This window comes from Chelonia mydas, chromosome 3 (assembly GCF_015237465.2).
Source record: "Chelonia mydas isolate rCheMyd1 chromosome 3, rCheMyd1.pri.v2, whole genome shotgun sequence".
Taxonomy (NCBI): Eukaryota; Metazoa; Chordata; order Testudines; family Cheloniidae; genus Chelonia; species Chelonia mydas.
The window spans coordinates 96,634,327-96,657,060 of NC_057851.1; the positions used below are offsets into that span (position 1 = coordinate 96,634,327).

Consider the following 22,734-nt stretch of genomic DNA (forward strand, 5'->3'; position numbering starts at 1 on the left):
ATCCACTGGTTACACTTGTGTAAATTTCTCTTGTCCAGAAAAGCCCTTAAACTGCTTTAAAAACTAATGATAGCACCTTCAAGAAAAACATGATCAGAACATAAGATGAAAAAGATTTCCACTCTTGTTCTATATCTTAACTTATTTGTACACATATAGCTACTGCTTTGGGATTTTTAGTTAACCGTGTTTCACTTCACCTGAGAAAAACAAAACTAAATCCCAGAGCTCCAAGAAATTTCCTCTGAATAAGATCTCATCATTTTGGAGTGAGCACTGAAGATTTTTCAATAGCATTCTATAATATAAGCAACTATATTTTAACTTTTATAAGTAGAAGTGATTATAAATTTCCTTCTCTATAAAATTTCTTAAAATTATGAAAATCATTCAAGATTTCTTATAGGAGAAGGACTAAGTCAGCCTGCTTCTGCATTGGCTATTACAAATTTGTTCAAGTCTACTGCAATCTGTATAGTAGTTTTAGATCTTCTTGTTTTTTGGCAACAAAAAACCAAAAACCTGGACATCACTTGCTCTTCATAAACCACCCAACTGCCATCTAGTGGAAAAGACTTTCCAGGTGAAATCCTAGTCCAACTGAAGTTAATGGAAGTTTTGCAACTGGTTTCAAAATGAGGCCAGGATTTCACCTTCCGTGTGCCTAGCTAGGCTTTCAGTTCTAGCATTAACACAATTCTTCAAATGAGCAAGGAAGAGTTTTATGCTATTTTACATCGACAACAATGATTTACAGGCTAAGTCAGTAGCTTTCCCCCTAGAGGTTTCCCACATTAAGTTTGTAAATAAGCAAGCTCATGTTTGTCATAATGTTCTTTCAAATACAGTGATAATGGTTTAAAACTCAGTCAAAACTATGCAAGACAATTTCATATATGTACCACTTTTTACATAATATTTTGGTATTATCATTACAAAATATTATGACGCAGTAGTATACTTAACAGTGACATCTGCTTATAAAGAGCAACATTCTTTATTTTAAACTATATTGGTGGAAAACAGGAACATAAAAACAAGAAAAAGTTTTAAAATGAAAAAGGCAGCCTTTTGTTTTGTAAAAGATACTAGGTTCACTTTTTCTGATTTCTAAACCTGGAAGGAGTTTGTAGTTTGAGCAGCAATTTTCTAAATTTGTTAATTAACTTTATGTTGCATAACTTTGCCACTGATTTCAGGGCAGCTCGGCCAGATAAAATCAGTGGTCCTCGCTGCATAACGTAGGTCTAGTGTTCTACATAATATATGGGACCTTGGCTATAATACATAGGAATAGTTCTGTAAATTAATACATTTCACATGCATGTAAGAATATGTTTTTTTTTTTTCTGTACCCTTCATTTTGGCTAGAGAATTGTAAATCTATCTAAACAGTCTATCCTGATATGGACCATTTTGCTTTGGCTTATTGTGAAAAGGAAAGGACAGTGCTTTAGCATAAAAGATTTAAATTCGTGCACGTTAAGTTTGATCCAGTAGGCAAAACAAGATCATTCTGTTACATTTGTAAATGGTAGGGTTAGAGAAGTAGACAGAGTAATGAATTGTCAGAGAATGTCAAAATATTCTCCACCATTACAAAATACAAAAAGTGTTTTTGTACAAATCCAGAAAAGCAGCATTTCCAGCTGTGATACAGATCATCATAAGAGCACAAAACAAGTATTAATGGAGCATTCATGAACTCCCTGTTGATTTCATTACCCTACATGCCATCTAAACTTTTAGCAAACAACTTTAATGTTTCTACAAACTCTAAAATTTCAGAGAAAAGTGTAATTTTACTTTATAACAGGTTTTTTATAAGTTTAATAAATGCGAATGAAGTCTAGTTTTAAGTTACAATACATCTCTCCCAGCTGCACAGAACACTGACATGGAAAAAATCAATAGGATCCCCTCTATTCGCACTCCTGATGTTGCATTAGGGAACAGCTCTAATTCTCCACTCAGAAGAGTGCCTGGCATTCAGTTTCCACACCCCACAGCTGCGGTCTAGCACGACAGCTGGCTCACAAATGAGTGGCTGTGATGAGTGCACAAGAATGGGAAAAACACATCATTCAGCATTTAGCACTGACTGGGCTAGAGGTCAGAGATTTGTGGCATTTTAATCTAAGGAGGCAACAGCCACAGCAGGAAAAAATGGATCAGAACGAGCTGGCGCCAAAATGAGGAAACAATCCAATCTTCAGAATCTTAATACAGAAAGGGGGAATAGAAAAAAAGACCAGCACATAAAAACTGAAGCTTCCAACCCTCTGCTTTTATTTTAAATCTCTGGCTCAAAGGAGCTAGTAACAGTGTTTTGTTTTTTCTGGATCAATTAATTCAAGAAGCGAGATGACCATTTTGAAACAAAGGAAAAGAGTTGTGCAAAAGAGTAGGTAGGAATGTAATAGGAGATGGAGAATTTCAAGCATATGGTCTTTCCCTAAAACCCAGATATGTGCAAAAGACCTTAAGCTTTACACAGCAAAGAAGAACATACAGTTTTTACCATTCTGAAAAATACTAAAAATATGAAATATTTCCATAGATATGTATTGAGACTATGACTAGAACAGATAACTTTTAAAATGATAAAAATCTGAGTCCACCTATTTTATGTAGTCCCACTCTATATAGCTACACAGTCACAACCACCAAGTATTTTGTGAACCTGCACCATGGATGCAAGTCTGAAAAAAAACACTACATGGAACTGGTAGTGTTGCCCTGATAAAAAAAACACAGAAATAAATGCACCTCAGTCTCAGACAAAGGAAGAAAGTATGTATAAGATTCACAGCACATGCCCGGCCAGCCATCCTCATCTAGAAAGGGCATAATTATTCAGAGCCACCATTTAAATTTATTTCACTAGATATGTCAAGATTCAGGATGGGCCTATCATCATCACTAAGGATATCAGAAAATACAAGGAATAAAAAACCTTTCCACTCCTACCTAGTGGCATGAGTTCAGTGGCATTCTTTGCTAGAAGAGATTGGAGTTCTTGCACTTCTTGCTATTGTTAAGCTTTAAAAGTACATGCATTTTGGGGGACTAGGAAGCATTATTTAGAGTTTATTTAAAGTTAACTTTACAGTCTCTCTATTATGGACTCATGTATTTAGCATTCAGTGGTTAACAAGTATTAAACAAACAAGCCTCTCAAACAGACTGGTCTTTGAAGGTGAATACTGGCAAGATTGAAATGTTCTAGAGTGAATACTTAACAAGAGATTACTGCCTCTGCTTCTGCGGGGAGGGATGCCAAACACTCTTGCTTCAGTCATACTGAACAATTAATATCAAACTGTCAAGGCACCATGAGATCTCATACATAAGATGGTTGAAGGCATCATTCGTGTCTTGCTTCAGATTTTATTGTGAAAGAACAATTACAAATGAATCCAGCAGAAGCCAGCTAAGTAATCAACATCTTCTAATTTGTTCTACAAGACAAACACAAAAGACTGTTTTCTCCTCAAATTTATCTTCTTCCTTTACAACATTAATGCATTAAATGAATGCTGGTGCTCATAAAAGTAACAGACTTAAAACACAGGTGAGATCCAGTTTAAAAAAAAAATAAGAAAAAAAATCAAGCTTTCACGCACAGCTATGTCAAAGCACCTCAAACCTGACCTGAGGACCTTTCTTAGGCCTTGGCTACACTTGTGAGTTACAGCACAATAAAGGAGCCCTGGGCACACTAGCCCACTACCTGTCCACGCTGGCAAGGCACATAGCGCACTCTGACTCCGCAGCTAGAACACTCCTGGGTACTCCACCTTGACAAGTGGAATAATGTTTGCTGTGCCCCCGCTGGAGCATTGCAGCACCAGCGTGGATGCCCTGGTCTGTTAGTGGGTTCTGATCGGCCTCCAGAAGTGTCCCACAATGCCTGTTCCAGCCATTCTGGTCATCTCTGAACTCTACTGCCCTGCCCTCAGGTGACCAACTGTCAGATCCGCCCTTTAAATTCTCTGGGAATTTTGAAAAATCCCTTCTTGTTTGCTCAGCCAGGCGTGGAGTGCTCTCAGCAAACTTTCTGGGTGACCATGCCTCCACGCACCAGGCAATCCCCAGTATGGAGCAATGGCGAGTTGCTGGACCTCATCAGTGGTTGGGGGGAGGAAGCTGTCCAGTCCCAGCTGCGCTCCAGCTGTAGGAATTATGATACCTTCGGGCACATATCAAGGGACATGATGGAAAGGGGCCATGACCGGGACGCACTGCAGTGCAGGATTAAAGCTGCGGAATGCCTACCACAAAGCCTGCGAGGCAAACAGCCGCTCCGGTGCTGCCCCCGCGACCTGCTGCAAAGAGCTGGATGTGATACTTGGGGGCGACCCCACCTCCGCTCGGGGACCCATCATGGACACTTCAGAGCCCAGTGCAACAAGGCAGGAAGAGGAGGAGGACCAAAGCAGGAGAGAGGGTGCTGAGGCGGAGGAAGACATCCCGGAATCCCTAGATGCATGCAGCCAGGAGCTGTTCTCAAGCCAGGAGGAAGGCAGCCAGTTGCGGTGACCGGTGCTTGGGGAAAGAAACACCAGAGGAGGTTCCCCGGTAAGCGGCTTTTATTTTGGGAAGGAAGTTATTCTGCGCGGGTTCCTGGGGCGAGGGGGGTTAGGGCTGCATGCATGCCTAGATGAAGAATAGGGCATTGATGTGCTCTGTCACATTGCGGTAATCGGCCTCAGTGATCTCTTCAAAGGTCTCATCCAGAACTTGGACAATGCGCTTGCGCAGGTTTCTCGGGAGAGCCACTGTGGTCCTTGTCCCAGGTAGGCTAACTTGTCCATGCCACTGTGCTGTGAGAGGTGGGGGGGACCATTGCTGCACACAGGCAAGCTGCATATGGGCCAGGGCGGAAGCCGCATTACAGTAGAAGACCCTCCCTTGCTTCCCAGGTCACCCTCAGCAGCGAGATATCTTCCAGGACGAACTCCTGTCGAAAATGTGGGGACAATGTTCAGTATACGGACCCCCTGCTGCTGTTGGCTCTTCCCAAGGCACAGAAACCCAGAGGACAGTACAGCTGTGAATCAATCAGTCACGCTTGACCCTGTGCTTACTCACCATTTTGGGGCTCCCATGGGTTATGTGCGCTCGCTTTGTGACGGGGAAATTATGCTATTCTGTAGACTGTGCTTGCCCGTAAGTACGGGGGAATCATTGCTCTGTCTGGTGTGAACAATGCTGCCTCTGTTAAGCGTTGCATTTTGCCTTTACAGATGCAACCTTGAGATCTCAGCTGTCCATGTTATCACCGGCCGAAAGACTCCAAAGAATCAGAAAGAGTCCACATAGAAGCAAGGAAGACATGTTGCATGAAGTAATGCAGCATTCAAGTAATGAAAATCAAGAAGTGCAGGAGTGGTGGGAGAGTGAAAGGAGGGTCCGCCAGCAGAATGCGGATCGCTGGCACCAAAGCACGGAGCAGCTGCTAAGCATCATGGAGCACCAAGCGGACTCAATACAGGTGCTCGTAGCAATGCAGGTGGAGCACTACCGCACCCCTGCAGCCTTTGTCCCAAAACTCTTTCCCTTGTGCCCCCATGTCACCTCCAACACACTTTCCGCAACATCCGGGTTCTTACCGCCACCAGCTGCCTCCAACAGCTGTAGCTTCACCACCCTGCCCTGAAAACTACAACCCTTACCCACTGCACTCACCCCCCCATCACCATGTAGTATAGCCATCCTGAAGTGCAGCACTCATTGCATAGTACTCCAGACAGGACATACGCAAATCTGTGATTGTACCGTTCCCCACCCCCTTGCCCTTTCTGTTTCTCAAGTAGTTGTATTTCTTTTCAATAAATGGATTTTTTTGGCTTTGAAAACATTCTTTATTATTGCATAAAGTAAAAAAGATACCTTAACCCAGGAAAGAAACTGGCAGTGCAAGTCAGCGTAGCAAACACAGATTCCTAGTAATATTGAAACCACTGCACTTCACTCCTGTGCAGGGCACCAGACATTACTGGTGGCTTTCAGCCTCAAATTGCTCCCTCAAGGCATCCCTAATCCTTGCAGCCCCATGCTGGGCCCCTGTAATAGCCCTGCTCTCTGGCTGTTCAAATTCAGCCTCCAGGTGTTGAACCTCCGAGTTCCATGCCTGAGTGAATCGTTCACCCTTCCCTTCACAAATGTCATGGAGGGTACAGCACGCGGATATAACCACAGGCATGCTGTCATGGGCCAGGGCCAGCTTCCCATACAGAGAGTGCCAGCGGCCCTTTAAATGGCCAAAAGCACACTCCAGTGTCATTCTGCACTGGCTCAGCCTGTTGTTGAACTGCTCCTTGCTGCTGTCAAGGCTTCATGAGCCACGGCATTAAAGGGTAAGCGGGGTCTCCAAGGACCACAATGGGCATTTCGACTTCCCCTACGGTGATCTTCTGGTCTGGGAAAAAAGTCCCGGCTTGCAGCTTCCTGAACAGGCCAGCATTCCGAAAGATGCATGCGTTAGGCACCTTTCCAGGCCAGCCTGCATTAATGTCAATGAAATGCCCACGGTGATCCACAAGCGCCTGGAGAACCATCGAGAAATACCCCTTCCGATTAACATACTCTGAGGCTAGGTGGGCTGGTGCCAGAATTGGATTATGCATGCCGTCTATCGCCCCTCCGCAGCTAGGGAAACCCATTTGTGCAAAGCCCGCCACAATGTCACGCACGTTACCCAGAGTCACAGTTCTTCTGAGCAGGGTGCGATTAATGGCCCTGCAAACTTGCATCAACATGATTCCAACGGTTGACTTCCCCACTCCATGCTGATTAGCGACCGATCGGTAGCTGTCTGGAGTTGCCAGCTTCCAGAATGCAATAGCCACCCACTTCTCCACCGTCAGGGCAGCTTTCAATCTCATGTCCTTGCGCCTCAGGGTGGGGGCGAGCTCCTCTCACAGTCCCATGAAAGTGGCTTCTCTCATCCGAAAGTTCTGGAGCCACTGCTTGTCATCCCAGACTTGCATGACGACGTGATCCCACTATTCAGTGCTTGTTTCCCGAGCCCAAAAGCGGCATTCCATGGTGGTGAGCATGTCCGTGAATGCCAAAAGCAAACTCGTGTCATATGCGTTACTCGAGTCGATATCATCGTCTGAGTTCTCACTGTCACTTTGGATCATAAGGAATAACTTGACTGCCAAACGTGATGTGCTGGCGAGACTTGTCAGCATACTCCTCAGCAGTTTGGGCTCCATTCCCGCAGACCGAAAGGGAAGACAGAGCGCGCAGTACAAAAAACGTTGAAAGATGGCGCCAAATGTGGAGAGAAGCAAAGGGAATGCTGGGATGTGAACCGATGCGTCACGGGGCCTTGGGAGAGGACCCAGAATGCCCTGCACTCCCCACAAGCCACAGCGCCAGAATGGGAAGAAGTGCTCTGTGGGATAGCTGCCCAGAATGCACTGCTTCCAATGCTGCTGCAAGTGCCGCAAATGTGGCCACGCCAGCCCGCTTGTTCCTGTCAGTGTGGACAGACTGCAGCGCCTTCCCTGCTGCGCTCTCCGAAGGTGGGTTTAACTCACAGCGCTCTACATTTGCAAATGTAGCCATGCCCTTAGTTCCAAGTTAGATCATATAGTTTTTCTTTCCTAACAGTTTTATTTAGTATTAAGTACTGCAACATTTTTCTCTGTGTGGCAGGGAGCCAACAATATGTGCAGGAGTCTTCGGAAGTGGGAGATGGGCAGTAACAAGTGTGGGGAAGTCAGAGGGTTAAGGGGTTGGATGGATGTGTTTACATGGGCTTCCAGAAGAGTTTCTAACTACTGACAAGCAAAAAGTTTAAGACTTGAAAGCAATTTTATTTTAAAATCGCTCATGTCCTTTTTTTATTCCTTAAGCGGCTTAAGGTACAGGGGACCAAAGACACAGCTAACTGGAATCGCCACAGAGAGGAAGTGGAACCACAGCTAAGGCAGATGTTGAAAGAGCAGTAGAAGAACTACTAAGGAAGGACAAGGCTGCAAAACTCCAGGGAAGATGGGATGGCAATGAGGAGAATGTGACTGACAATATAAAAAGACAGCAGAAAGGTGAGGAAGGGCGAAGAAAAAGTATATACAAATGTACATACCATAATACAAAGAAACCCATACTGATATTAATAGCAGCTAAAGTAGTAATTGTTCAACTTTGAATTCCCAATAATGAGGGCACTACTGTATGCAACTATCCACTTACATAAAGCTGTAGTGCCAATACAGTGAGTCCTATTAGAAACTGCAGCAACTGTGGTTTCCTCCACAGCAGGAGACACCACTGTGCAGCAATCACTAAAGAGAAGCAAGCGTTAAGTATTTCATAGTGCACAGTGTAAATTATATGCAGAGTATGAAACTGTTCAATATCCATTCATTTTTATTCAAATTTTTATGATAATGTTTCAGAAACTATTTTACGAGGTGGCATTCAGTCTTCAGAACAATACTGTGTCAGTAGGGTTGTTTTTTATACCCAGTACTGGATGTACTGAAATGGTTCTCACTTGAAAATTTGTCAAGAATATCTGAGGATCCAAGGCTCTCAATGAAAAGATTAGAATTTGCTAACAGTGGAAAACTCTGACCTTCGCTCACCTTGTTCAGCCTAATTATAGCAATATGACTGTAAAGACTACTAAATCTGAGAAATGCTGTGAATGGCAAGCATAACTTAGGTGAGTAAAGTAATACCCTTCAAACAGTAAGTGCAAAGGCATTGAGATTAAGTCATCCCTGTATTGTTTTAATGTAAATTTTTTAAATTTAATTCTAAACAAAATGAGTATTTAATAAGGGCCATATGGCATAGGCAATCGTACAGAAATTATGCTTGCATTTTAAAAATGAACATATTCTCTCTCATAGAAATAGGCTGCTGCCCTTAGCTCCAGGGTATAGGAAAACACTGCCAATAAGTTTTACAGGGCCTACTCCAAGAACAGTAAATGCCTACCAAGCCAGTACCCTATTGAACTATGCCAGATAGCAGCTGTAAGCTCTGAACAGTTACAAGTCATTGTCTCGTTGTAGGTATTACAATTTGAAGTGTTAGTGCTAAAAAAACCCAAAACATTATTTTCAAGTAACTGGTTTGTAATATACATGAAACTTTGGTCTAACCCTGTTGGGATTGTCTTCTTGTGTTTTGATCACAAAAGGGTTTCAGTGAAACAATGAACTCTGACTTTTTTTTCTTTTTAACAAGTTGCAGCTAGAAGCCTCTGTTGTAGTCTAAAAAAAGCTTATCAACAGTTCATGTCACAAATGAATAAGAACACTAAATGTGCTTGAAAGCGGTCACATTTCTGCCTGTCCATCAGTGTGCCTCAATCTCTCAAACCAACTATTTCCATGACTATTTATAAACATTCAAATTAGTAGGGAAACACGAACAGAAGGAGGTTTCCTCAACTTACGAAACTCTCTCTCTTAACATTGTACTGAAGAGATAATATTGTAAAGCACAGAATTGAAAAGTGGTCAGGTTTCCCTTCTGTTCTCCTCTCCCCAGCTCTCCATTTAAGACAAGCTCTGAATAACTTAAATAGTTTCTCTTATTGACTCCCTATGTTAAACCGTTTCTTACTTGGGGGCCAACTCTGCATGTTTATTCAGACAAAACTCTCATTGCAGTCAATGGCAGTTATACCCGAGTAGGGGTTATAGGACCAGGTAGTGTCACACTTTATAACTGTCCAGTTTTGGCTGGATTGCGCTGGGTTGTCACCTCAGTGTCGAGTTTATGTGGTTCTGAACAGAGTACAGACACCTAGAGGCAGCCCCGAGGAGCAGATAGACTAAATCTGTCTCTGCACAGAGACAGGGACTGTGGCAAGCAGCATTAGCCACACTCAGACATTGCACAACCATAACCACTGCTCTTCTGAGTGCTTGTCTTCCTTAGACTTCTGTACCTCAAGTTAATCATAAACAACAAATGTTTGTAGCTTAGAACAAATGTATTCAATATCTCAAGTTAACTGGCAGAGCGGTGTGTACATACAAACTATATAAAGACCATCTCTTCACCAAAGCGCTAAGTAGATAAAACAGATGAAGGGTACAAGCAAGGGAGTGTGATCCCCATTTTATAGATGGGAAGCTTTAGAACAGAGGGATAGATTGATTTGCCCAGTGTTACACACAAAGTTTGTGGTAGAGCAAAGAATGAAATCCATACTTCCGAGTCTCAACAGCCTTGACAATAAGACCATCCTCATTCATTTTGTTGGGGCACTGAAACTGTTGCAACCAAAAGCTCATCTAGTACCAGGAGACCTGCAACCTTATCTGAATGGAACTGCAGAGGTTTCCATATTAGTTACTTGAAACACATCTGACTGTATTTCATGGGGAGGCGGGAAGTGGACTGAGGGGAGTAGGGAGAGAAGAGATGTTATATAAGCTAGTTGCAGTATCTAAAAAGAGAGGTTTGAAAATTAAAAATACAAAGAAGTTTCTATTTACTATTCCTTTAGGGGAAAAAACGGAGAGTGCTGCATGTAGTACATAACTTATTTGTGAGCAGAGTTTTAGACAGCTGTTTCATAAATATTCAAACACTGCTAGAAAGATAAGTCAGCAACTGGTAATTAAGAGATTGGTCAACCGAAAGTTTTTATCCAAGTGTTTTTGTTTTTTTTTTTAATAAATTCTCCAATCTACATATGCATCCCACCCCATCCTGTAAGCAGATGAAGGTAATGCTGAAGGCGGCTAGGGGAAAATCATGTTTCCAAAAAACAAAAAAAAACCCAACAATTTCTGATTTTAAGTGGAATCATTAAAAAACCTCTCCCCATAGACCAAAACTCCAGCACTGGGGAACTAGCTGCAGTCTCGTCTTTACAAATGTTGAGACTTCCCTCAAGAGTGAGATTTGGGAGCAAAGAAACATTTTGGAGAAGTGCTAGAATTCACTACATTTGAAAACTAGAGCCTAACAGTGATAGGCCTGGGATCTTCAAATTACTACTGAATTACAAATTACTACTAAAGATATCAGGAAATGCAAAGAAGCCATTTGAAAACGGGGATAAAGCTCTGATTTGGTTGGGAGATTAAAGTAGTACAGAAGGCATGGAAAAGAAGAGAAACTCAAAGATCGACTAAACTTCCCAGCTTCGGTGGCTCACCCAAAGTTTGCTAAGGTTTGCCCATTACTAAAAATGATGTGCCTTCACAGAAAGAAATAACATGCTTATATATTAAAATATCACCCCCACATACAGGTTTGTATACATAAAGATTTAAAAAAACCCTCTCAAAATCCTAAAGTAACGTAACATATCAGACATTTCACCTTTGAGCCAATATGTCACAATAGAACTTTAGCCAATTTCCAGCAGATTAAAATTAATTCACATTTTACGGGCTTCATACCAAGATTATTTTCAGCATGATTTAGGTCTCACAGTTTAGACTCAGACTTTAAGGCCAGAAGGGACCATCATGATCATCTAGTCTGACCTCCTGCACACCACAGGCCACAGAAGCTCAACCACCTAGTCCTGTAATATACCCATAACCTCTGGCTGAGATACTGAAGTTCTCAAATCATGATTAAGTGTTCAAGTTACAGAGAATCCACTATTTACTTTAGTTTAAACCTGCAAGTTACCTGTTCCCCATGCTGCAGAGGAAGGAGAAAAAACCCCAAGGTCTCTGCCAATATGACCTTGGGGAAAATTCCTTCCTGACCCCAAATATGGTGATTATTGAACCCTGAGCATTTCAGCAAGACCCACCAGCCAGACACCTATGAAATAATTCTCTGTAGTAACTCAGAGCCCTCCCCATCTAGCGTCCCATCACCAGCTATTGGGGATATTTGCTACTAGCAGTCCCAGATCGGCTACCTGCCACTGTAGGCAATTTCATCATATCATCCCCTCCATAAACTTATCAAGCTCAATCATGAAGCCAGTTAGGTTTTTGGCACCCTCTGCTCCCCCTGGAAAGCTGTTCCAGAACTTCACTCCTCTGATGTTTAGAAATCAATACGTTGATAGCCAGTTTATATCCATTTGTTCTTGCATCCACATTAACACTTAACTCCTCTCCCTCCCTGGTATTTATCCCTCTGATGTATTTATAGAGAGCAATTATATCTCCCCTTAGTCTTCTTTTGGTTAGGGTAAACAAGCCAAGCTCCCCAAGTTTGTTAATGAAGTTACGCTAAAAAAGAATCTAACAGAAGTGGGCAGTGCCACATTCAGCCCGCGGGACCCTCCTGCCTGGCACGTGAGGCTAGCCCCCAGCCCCTCCCCTGCTTTTCCCCCTCCCCCACAGCCTCAGCTCACTGCACCGCCGGCTCTGTGCTGCGTGGTGCTGTGGCTGGCTCAAGCCGGGTGGCAGGCTGCCTGTCCTCCAGGCAGCGCAGTAAGGGGGCAGGTAGGGTTGGAGGCAGGGGATTGAATGGGGGCAGGGATCCTGGGGGGGGGGGTCAGGAATGAGAGGAGGGGTTGTATGGGGCAGTGGGGGGCGGTCAGGGGACAGGGAAAATGGGATGGGGGGTGGGGACCAGGCCATGTCTGGCTGTTCGGGGAGGCACAGCCGCCCCTAACCGGCCCTCCATACAATTTTGGAAACCCGATGTGGCCCTCAGGCCAAAAAGTTTGCCAGCCCTGATCTAACATTCTAGTAACATGAAACAACTCTTAGTGCTTACCTTCTGATCTGAGTTATCTTGAAGCAACAGGCCAAAATAGTCCTTTTCCAGTAAATTGAGCTGTTCGCACACCTTGTCAAATAGTACCTGGCCTTTAGCTCTTTTCTGAAAAATGTAAAAAAAAACCCACAAATAGCTGGTTAGCTTAATGAAAGTATTTAATTATAGTTACACAATTCTAGCTAGGAAGATTCTAAATATACTGTACCTGTATAAACTGAATATTGAAAAAAATGTTTCCTAACAGTTTATTATCTCTTATTCAGAATCTTAGACTGCTATAAATATTTCAAAAACATTGATAAAAAAATTGAAAACAGTTTTCACTTCTAAAAATTTCACCTTGAAAGCTTCGCAGACAAGATTAACAAAAATAGTCACTTAAAAATGGGTGCTATACATAGTAATAAAACTGAACTTGTTCTCATTTAACACACTTAACCAATTCCTGAAAGAGATGTGTTCAGAAATAATGGTAGATTTCAAGGCTATGGTATAGAGTATCATAGTAAGAGTTCAAAGGACAGTGCTCTTATTCTTTTATCAGAAAGAGTTTCAATCTGTTCATATGAAAACATTCACAAACTGAGAATAGGTTATTTTCTGCCATTCAAAAGGTACTATTCAACGTGATCCTGAATAGGCAAAATGATTATGATTGCCCCAATCTTAGCGGTTTTTCAATCTTGCTGTGCTGTTGTCGCATCATACCATGATACAATTATGTCTCATGCTGTACCTCTTTACCAACATCTGCTTTCACTTATTCAACCCAGAGAAAGTTTGAAGACTTTCTTTGCAAACTAGTCATTTAAGAACTATTTTTTTTTTTTACTTCACTACCTTAAATTCAGCAAATGAGGCAAAAATGCAATAGGCAAAGTACTGTTTTGCTCTGCTGACCTAGCTGAGCTGCATCTATGTTTTTTAAACTAACCAAAGGCTGCTTGATATTCAAACAGAAGTTCCCCATGGTCTGTGGGGACAATGTCTAGGGACGGCCCTGAACCCAATTGGCTTTTAGATGCTAAAGCCTTTAGGTGTCTTAATTGCCTTACATTATGCATGTGACTATGTAGTTAACCATAACATCAAAGATGTGAGACACTGCAGGAAACTAATATTATCTACATTGTCTCAGCTTACCTCTTTCTTATAATGGCGGACTGGGTAATTGCTATGTAAATGAATGTAACTAGTTTACCTGTGTGCATAGGAAATAGAAGATTAACTTCAAAGCAAAAGTCCACAAATTATCTGCATTGTCTATTCTTCCTGGGAGGAAAGCCCTAATTTCTGTGAAGAGGTTTGTCAGCCTGTTGGAGAGCTATAAATACTGGACCTTGGGCATGATCCTTTCGTCTCTAGTCTTCTGAACTTTAAACAGAGAAAGTTTAAGATATGGGACTGAGATCTTCCAAGTAGTTATTTAGAATACCCTGGAAAATGCAAGGAAAGACTTTATATCTAATCTGCCTTTGGGTTCTAACCTGTCGGAATAACTCCAAAGTGAAGTCACTTGTATGTATATGATTCCTTAACCATTCAAAAGACTCTCTTCTTGTGTTTTATTAATAAATCTTTAGTAAGTTTCCATAAGATTGCAAATTTTATAGATTATGTTGACCTGAGAGTAAGTGTGTGATCTTTTCGGATTAGTAAAATTTTAAGTAGGGTTACTGAAAACCCTATTCACCAATCACTATATTAGACTTGTTTCAGAGTAGCAGCCGTGTTAGTCTGTATTCGCAAAAAGAAAAGGAGTACTTATGGCTCCTTAGAGACTAACAGCTGTAGCTCACGAAAGCTTGTGCTCAAATAAATTTGTTAGTCTCTAAGGTGCCACAAGTACTCCTTTTCTTTATATTAGACTTGCTTGCTTAGATGAGAGCCAAGGACTGGAATGGCTAAAGGGACTGGGTTTGGCTTCCTGTTAACCAGCGTGGTAATACAGAAGCTCTTTTGATACTGGTTCGGTCACTATCATAGGTCAAACCACCAGTTTTGGGGGATTGTATGCCCTATTTCTTGCAGTCTGCCCAGAGTGTGGGATTCTTAGCAAGGGCCACTGAGACACCCAGTCACACATGTATAACTGAGGCCAGGTCACCATCCACTAACATGGATGACAGTTGCCTTACTAACTGGAGATGGTAGAAAGTAAAAAGAAAAGGAGTACTTGTGGCACCTTAGAGACTAACCAGTTTATTTGAGCATGAGCTTTCGTGAGCTACAGCTCACTTCATCGGATGCATAGCATATCGTGGAAACTGCAGAAGACATTATATACACACAGAGACCATGAAACAAAACTTCCTCCCACCTCACTCCCCCGCTGGCAACAGCTTATCTAAAGTGATCCTCAAGTAGAGCCATTTCCAGCACAAATCCAGGTTTTCTCACCCTTCCCCCCCCACACACACACACACATACAAACTCACTCTCCTGCTGGCAACAGCCCATCTCCCTTTGAAACCCCTCTTTATAATGCGCATGATAATCAAGGTGGGTCACCTCCAGCACTAATCCAGGTTTTCTCACCCCCCCCACACCCCCCTTTTTCCAAAAACCACACACACAAACTCATTCTCCTGCTAGCAACAGCTCATCTTACAATGTGCACAGCAATAATCCAAGTTTAACCAGAACGTCTTGGGGGGGGTTTTGCAGGAAAAAAACAAGGAGACAGGCTACCTTGCATAATGACTTAGCCACTCCCAGTCTCTATTCAAGCCCAAATTAATAGTATCCAATTTGCAAATGAATTCCAATTCAGCAGTTTCTCGCTGGAGTCTGGATTTGAAGTTTTTTTGCTTTAAGATAGCGACCCTCATGTCTGTGATTGCGTGACCAGAGAGATTGAAGTGTTCTCCAACTGGTTTATGAATGTTATAATTCTTGACATCTGATTTGTGTCCATTTATTCTTTTACGTAGAGACTGTCCAGTTTGACCAATGTACATGGCAGAGGGGCATTGCTGGCACATGATGGCATATATCACATTGGTGGATGTGCAGGTGAACGAGCCTCTGATAGTGTGGCTGATGTTGTTAGGCCCTGTGATGGTGTCCCCTGAATAGATATGTGGGCACAGTTGGCAACGGGCTTTGTTGCAAGGATAGGTTCCTGGGCTAGTGGTTCTGTTGTGTGGTATGTGGTTGTTGGTGAGTATTCGCTTCAGGTTGGGGGGCTGTCTGTAGGCAAGGACTGGCCTTTCTCCCAAGATTTGTGAGAGTGTTGGGTCATCCTTCAGGATAGGTTGTAGATCCTTAATAATGCGTTGGAGGGGTTTTAGTTGGGGGCTGAAGGTGACGGCTAGTGGCGTTCTGTTATTTTCTTTGTTAGGCCTGTCCTGTAGTAGGTGACTTCTGGGAACTCTTCTGGCTCTATCAATCTGTTTCTTCACTTCCGCAGGTGGGTACTGTAGTTGTAAGAATGCTTGATAGAGATCTTGTAGGTGTTTGTCTCTGTCTGAGGGGTTGGAGCAAATGCGGTTGTATCGCAGAGCTTGGCTGTAGACGATGGATCGTGTGGTGTGGTCAGGGTGAAAGCTGGAGGCATGTAGGTAGGAATAGCGGTCAGTAGGTTTCCGGTATAGGGTGGTGTTGATGTGACCATCGTTTATTAGCACTGTAGTGTCCAGGAAGTGGATCTCTTGTGTGGACTGGACCAGGCTGAGGTTGATGGTGGGATGGAAATTGTTGAAATCATGGTGGAATTCCTCAAGGGCTTCTTTTCCATGGGTCCAGATGATGAAGATGTCATCAATATAGCGCAAGTAAAGTAGGGGCGTTAGGGGACGAGAGCTGAGGAAGCGTTGTTCTAAATCAGCCATAAAAATGTTGGCATACTGTGGGGCCATGCGGGTACCCATAGCAGTGCCGCTGATCTGAAGGTATACATTGTCCCCCCTTGGAAAAAGGGGGGTGTGGGGGGGGGGGTGAGAAAACCTGGATTAGTGCTGGAGGTGACCCACCTTGATTATCATGCGCATTATAAAGAGGGGTTTCAAAGGGAGATGGGCTGTTGCCAGCAGGAGAGTGAGTTTGTATGTGTGTGTGTGGGGGGGGGGGGGGGGGGGGGGGAAGGGTGAGAAAACCTGGATTTGTGCTGGAAATGGCTCTACTTGAGGATCACTTTAGATAAGCTGTTGCCAGCGGGGGAGTGAGGTGGGAGGAAGTTTTGTTTCATGGTCTCTGTGTGTATATAATGTCTTCTGCAGTTTCCACGATATGCTATGCATCCGATGAAGTGAGCTGTAGCTCACGAAAGCTCATGCTCAAATAAACTGGTTAGTCTCTAAGGTGCCACAAGTACTCCTTTTCTTTTTACGAATACAGACTAACACGGCTGTTACTCTGAAACCAATGGTAGAAAGTGTTACTTGGGGATGCCACTGTCAGTGAGGAATCTAGAAGTACTCCTAAATTAGGGACTAACTGAGTATATATCTTCAATCAAAAGAGGTTGCACCATAGCTGCAAATTCCTCAAATATTTTCCTCTGGCCACCAGCATAACCTGTGTCTTGCTTGCATTACTATTTTTCAGGTACATCCTCTGTCAGATGCGATGCTATGGAAATATGGACTATTAAAAGACTACAGTACTGAGCTATTACAGATGCAGTGGGATCATGGAATATTCTAAGACTACAGCTTTAGTTTTATAAATATTATATGTATCTTTATGGGCTAGTTAGTGATTTTATTCCTGGCTAATTGAGTAAAGTAAAAATGTTTCCAGAAGGAACTAAACTCAATGGAGGGTAACTAATGCAAATTGCCCCAATATAGAAACAATGCAAGTAACAAGCCCTCTTGAAGTTTTGCTTCAGGTTGGTACTAGCAGATTGGTGTGACTTGGTTGGAAGGCCTTGGGAGAAAAGGACTTGAAACTGTATAAAACAGCCCTGACATGGGAAGAGTTTCACAGATACCAGCCAAAAACTGACAGGCATGAGACCGTGTCCAACAGCATCAAGTTCTGTGAGAGGACTTCAAATACTTCAGATCTGCCAGGGTCTCCTTAAGGAAGATGGGTGACTCCTGGAAAGCCAGGCATGCATATAAGCTATTTATTATTTACGGATAAATTATAATTAAAGAGAAAATGTGTCATTCACCCTAAGGAAAACCGTAGGTGCTGAACTGAAGTCAGACCTGCTGACACAATCACAGTGAATTGCAGCCTAAGACCCTGACCTGGAGGAAGCAGACTGCAGAATTCCACTTAGAAAAAGGTGATGACTGGAGGTCAGACCTAAGTAGGGTGCCCTTCAGACAGCCCCAAGAGGGTCAGAGGTGCATTTAATGAACTGTGATACATCCTGCCACAAAGGACTTAAAAACATTTCAGTATTTTTCTGGATCCTTGCCACATGTGTTATGCAGGACAGTGGTATCTAATAGTGTCAGTGCTGACTAGAGGTTCAGGAAAATAGATGCAAGTCCTCTGTCCATTGACAGCAGGAGAAGATCATCCTTCAGAGTCATTAAAGTAGGTTCCCTTCCCAGGTGACAAAACAAATCTCTGAACAGTTTAGCCTGTATAGAAATAATTTCTTCAGTGGTTAACTGAAAATAAGAATTTAGATAATTTTATTAATTTCAAGATTTCTGTCAGATACTGTGTACACAGTAATCTGAGAATGTGTGTCATTTGACCAGACAGGCACTCCTAAAATAGTTTCTTTCCACAGAATCAAAATACTACAATCTGTGCAAATAACTACAGCTTTATCAGTTTTTCCCTATACCAGTGACTGGCAGTACAAACAAGGTACTTCCTTATGCTTTTATAGTTGATAATTAAAAGCAGAGCTATGTTCTACTTGCTGGGTACCAGATTTTTGGCACAGGATTTGTTGCACTGGAGACAGCAGCAGACACGAGACAAAACAAAGAGGTTCAGACTAGTTTGCTTACAATATATAAACAGGGGTGGGGAGATTAGGCATTCAGCTTTTGGAAACTCTCTTTCAAAAGCTAAATACAATCTGTTGCTGGCACAACTGTACATGAGCAGCATGCAGCCTTACATTTTTTGAACTGAATCCTACATGCCTGTTCTGCTATTTGTGGCATTTATCAATAGAGCCAAAACATGGCATTTTTGGAGGCCTGGCAGTTTAAAGGAATTTTTGCATTTGCTTATCCTGCAGATTTCAGTGGACACCATACACCACTGCGATTCCACAGAAACGCCATCAGCTGTATATGTGTAGGCTCTTGTGACACTGAAGTTATTGTGTCTAGCAGACAGTGATAGAAAGCTCACAATATGTTCTCCTTGAACTATGTATTTCACTATAGTTTTTGTACAATTACACTATACAAATACAAATGCCAATGAAAGAAAGGTATGCAGAGAAACAAAAATAGTGAAGGCATTGTTTTTCCCCCTCCTCCCCAAGAAATCAAAGCATATTAATTCAGGACTGCATTGTTCAGTTGACATCAGGGACTTTAAACTTCGCTAGGGTAAAAACTTTAAAAAGTACCCTACGAGTTTAAGATCCATTTTCAAATATGACTTGAGACTTAGGTGCTGCTGAATTTTTTAGCCTTGATCCTTAAAGACCAAGAGAACTATTTCCTCACCAATTTGAAGCAATAACTAATTTTCCTAGTTTATCCTCAAATTTACTTGGAAAAAACTCAAGTATACTTTCTTCCAGATTGCATCCTCTCCAACATATACAACTGATTCTGACAAGCATATTTAGAGGAGGGAGAAGGATCTCTTGTAAAATCTGTCAACGGTTCACAGTAGAGAGGTTTTTGAAGTGTCTTATCCTGCTTTATAAAGAACACAGAGGAAACAATGATAATCTCTGATCTTAACTGACAAAACTGTACTACATGTAAGTTGCATATCAAAAGCACTCCTCTGGGTTACTTCATAGAATTTCAGGGTTGGAAGGGACCTCAGGAGGTCATCTAGTCCAACCCCTGCTCAAAGCAGGACCGATCCCCATTTAAATCATCCCAGCCAGGGCTTTGTCAAGCCTGACCTTAAAAACTTCTAAGGAAGGAGATTCCACCCACCTCCCTAGGTAACGCATTCCAGTGTTTCACCACCCTCTTAGTGAAAAAGTTTTTCCTAATATCCAACCTAAATCTCCCCCACTGCAACTTGAGACCATTACTCCTTGTTCTGTCATCTGCTACCACTGAGAACAGTCTAGAGACATCCTCTTTGTAACCCCCTTTCAGGTAGTTGAAAGCAGCTATCAAATCCCCCCTCATTCTTCTCTTCTGCAGACTAAACATCCCCAGTTCCCTCAGCCTCTCCTCATAACTCAAGTGTTCCAGTCCCCTAATCATTTTTGTTGCCCTCCGCTGGACTCTCTCCAATTTTTCCACATCCTTTTTATAGTGTGGGGCCCAAAACTGGACACAGTACTCCAGATGAGACCTCACCAACATCAAATAGAGGGGAACGATCACGTCCCTCGATCTGCTGGCAGTGCCCCTACTTATACAGCCCAAAATGCCATTAGCCTTCTTGGCAACAAGGGCACACTGTTGACTCATATCCAGCTTCTCGTCCACTGTAACCCTAGGTCCTTTTCTGCAGAACTGCTGCCGAGCCATTCGGTCCCTAGTCTGTAGCGGTGCATTGGATTCTTCCGTCCTAAGTGCAGAACTCTGCACTTGTCCTTGTTGAACCTCAGATTTCTTTTGGCCCAATCCTCCAATTTGTCTAGGTCCCTCTATATCCTATCCCTACCCTCCAGCGTATCTACCTCTCCTCCCAGTTTAGTGTCTCTGCAAACTTGCTGAAGGTACAATCCACACCATCCTCCAGATCATTTAAGAAGATATTGAACAAAACCGGCCCCAGGACCAACCCTTGGGGCACTCCGCTTGATACCAGCTGCCAACTAGACATGGAGCCATTGATCACTACCCATTGAGCCCGACGATCTAGCCAGCTTTCTATCCACCTTATAGTCCATTCATCCAGCCCATACTTCCTTAACTTGCTTGCAAGAATACTGTGGGACACTGTGTCAAAAGCTTTGCTAAAATCAAGGAACAACATGTCCACTGCTTTCCCTTCATCCACAGAACCAGTTATCTCGTCACAGAAGGCAATTCGATTAGTCAGGCATGACTTGCCCTTGGTGAATCCATGCTGACTGTTCCTGATCACTTTCCTCTCCTCTAAGTGCTTCAGAATTGATTCCTTGAGGACCTGCTCCATGATTTTTCCAGGGACTGAGGTGAGGCTGACTAGCCTGTAGTTCCCCAGATCCTCCTCCTTCCCTTTTTAAAAGATGGGCACTACATTAGCCTTTTTCCAGTCGTCTGGGACTTTCCCCGATTGCCATGCGTTTTCAAAGATAATGGCCAATGGCTCTGCAATCACATCTGCCAACTCCTTTAGCACTCTCGGATGCAGCGCATGCGGCCCCATGGAGTTGTGCTCGTCCAGCTTTTCTAAATAGTCCCGAACCACTTCTTTCTCCACAGAGGGCTGGTCACCTCCTCCCCATGCTGTGCTGCCCAGTGCAGTAGTCTGGGAGCTGACCTTGTCTGTGAAGACAGAGGCAAAAAAAGCATTACATACATTAGCTTTTTCCACATCCTTTGTCACTCTGTTGCTTCCCACATTCCGTAAGAGGCCCACACTTTCCTTGACTTTCTTCTTGTTGCTAACATACCTGAAGAAACCCTTCTTGTTACTCTTAACTTCTCTTGCTAACGGCAACTCCAAGTGTGATTTGGCCTTCCTGATTTCACTCCTGCATGCCTGAGCAATATTTTTATACTCTTCCCTGGTCCCAATCTTCCACTTCTTGTAAGCTTCTTTTTTGTGTTTAAGATCAGCAAGGATTTCACTGTTAAGCCAAGCTGGTCGCCTGCCATATTTACTATTCTTTCTACACATCGGGATGGTTTGTCCCTGTAATCTCAATATGGATTCTTTAAAATACAGCCAGCTCTCCTGGACTCCTTTCCCCCTCATGTTATTCTCCCAGGGGATCCTGCCCATCAGTTCCCTGAGGCAGTCAAAGTCTGCTTTTCTGAAGTCCAAGGTCTGTATTCTGCTGCTCTCCTTTCTTCCTTGTGTCAGGATCCTGATCTCGACCATCTCAGGTTCCCATCCACTTTTGCTTCCCCTACTAATTCTTCCCGGTTTGTGAGCAGCAGGTCAAGAAGAGCTCTGCCCCTACCTAGTTGGTTCCTCCAGCACTTGCACCAGGAAATTGTCCCCTACGCTTTCCAAAAACTTCCTGGATTATCTGTGCACCGCTGTATTGCTCTCCCAGCAGATATCAGGGTGACTGAAGTCTCCCATGAGAACCAGGGCGTGCAATCTAGTAACTTCTGCAAGTTGCCGGAAGAAAGCCTCGTCCACCTCATTCCCCTGGTCTGGTTGTCTATAGTAGACTCCCACCACGACATCACCCTTGTTGCTCACACTTCTAAACTTAATCCAGAGACTCAGGTTTTTCTGCTGTTTCATACCGGAGCTCTGAGCAGTCATACTGATCTCTTACGTACAGTGCAACTCCCCCACCTTTTCTGCCCTGCCTGTCCTTCCTGAACAGCTTATATCCATCCATGACAGTACTCCAATCATGGGAGTTATCCCACCAAGTCTCTGTTATTCCAATCACATCAAAATTCCTTGACTGTGCCAGGACTTCCAGTTCTCCCTGCTTGTTTCCCAGGCTTTGTGCATTTGTGTATAGTCACTTGAGATAACCCGCTGATTGCCCTTCTTTCTCAGTATGAGGCAGGAGCCCTCCCCTCTCACACGCTCCTGCTTCCTCCCGGTATCCCACTTCCCTACTTACCCGAGGGCTTTGGTCTCCTTCCCCCGGTGAACCTAGTTTAAAGCCCTCCTCACTAGGTTAGCCAGCCTGCTTGCGAAGATGCTCTTCCCTCTCTTCGTTAGGTGGAGCCCGTCTCTGCCTAGCACTCCTCCTTTTTGGAACACCATCCCATGGTCAAAGAATCCAAAGCCTTCTCTCCGACACCACCTGCGTAGCCATTCGTTTACTTCCACGATTCGACGGTCTCTACCCAGGCCTCTTCC

General features: G+C 43.3%; 1 protein-coding gene across 36 annotated transcripts in view; it reads right to left on the reverse strand.

Moving 5' to 3' along the window:
- EPB41L2 (erythrocyte membrane protein band 4.1 like 2) overlaps positions 1-22,734 on the reverse strand; it is a 281,497-nt gene that overhangs the window by 84,668 nt on the left and 174,095 nt on the right. For all 36 annotated transcript variants that reach the window (XM_043542908.1, XM_037894790.2, XM_043542901.1 and 33 more), the window contains one exon: positions 12,682-12,786. In XM_043542908.1, the coding sequence (XP_043398843.1) occupies positions 12,682-12,786 (105 nt within the window). The remainder of the gene's footprint in view (positions 1-12,681; positions 12,787-22,734) is intronic.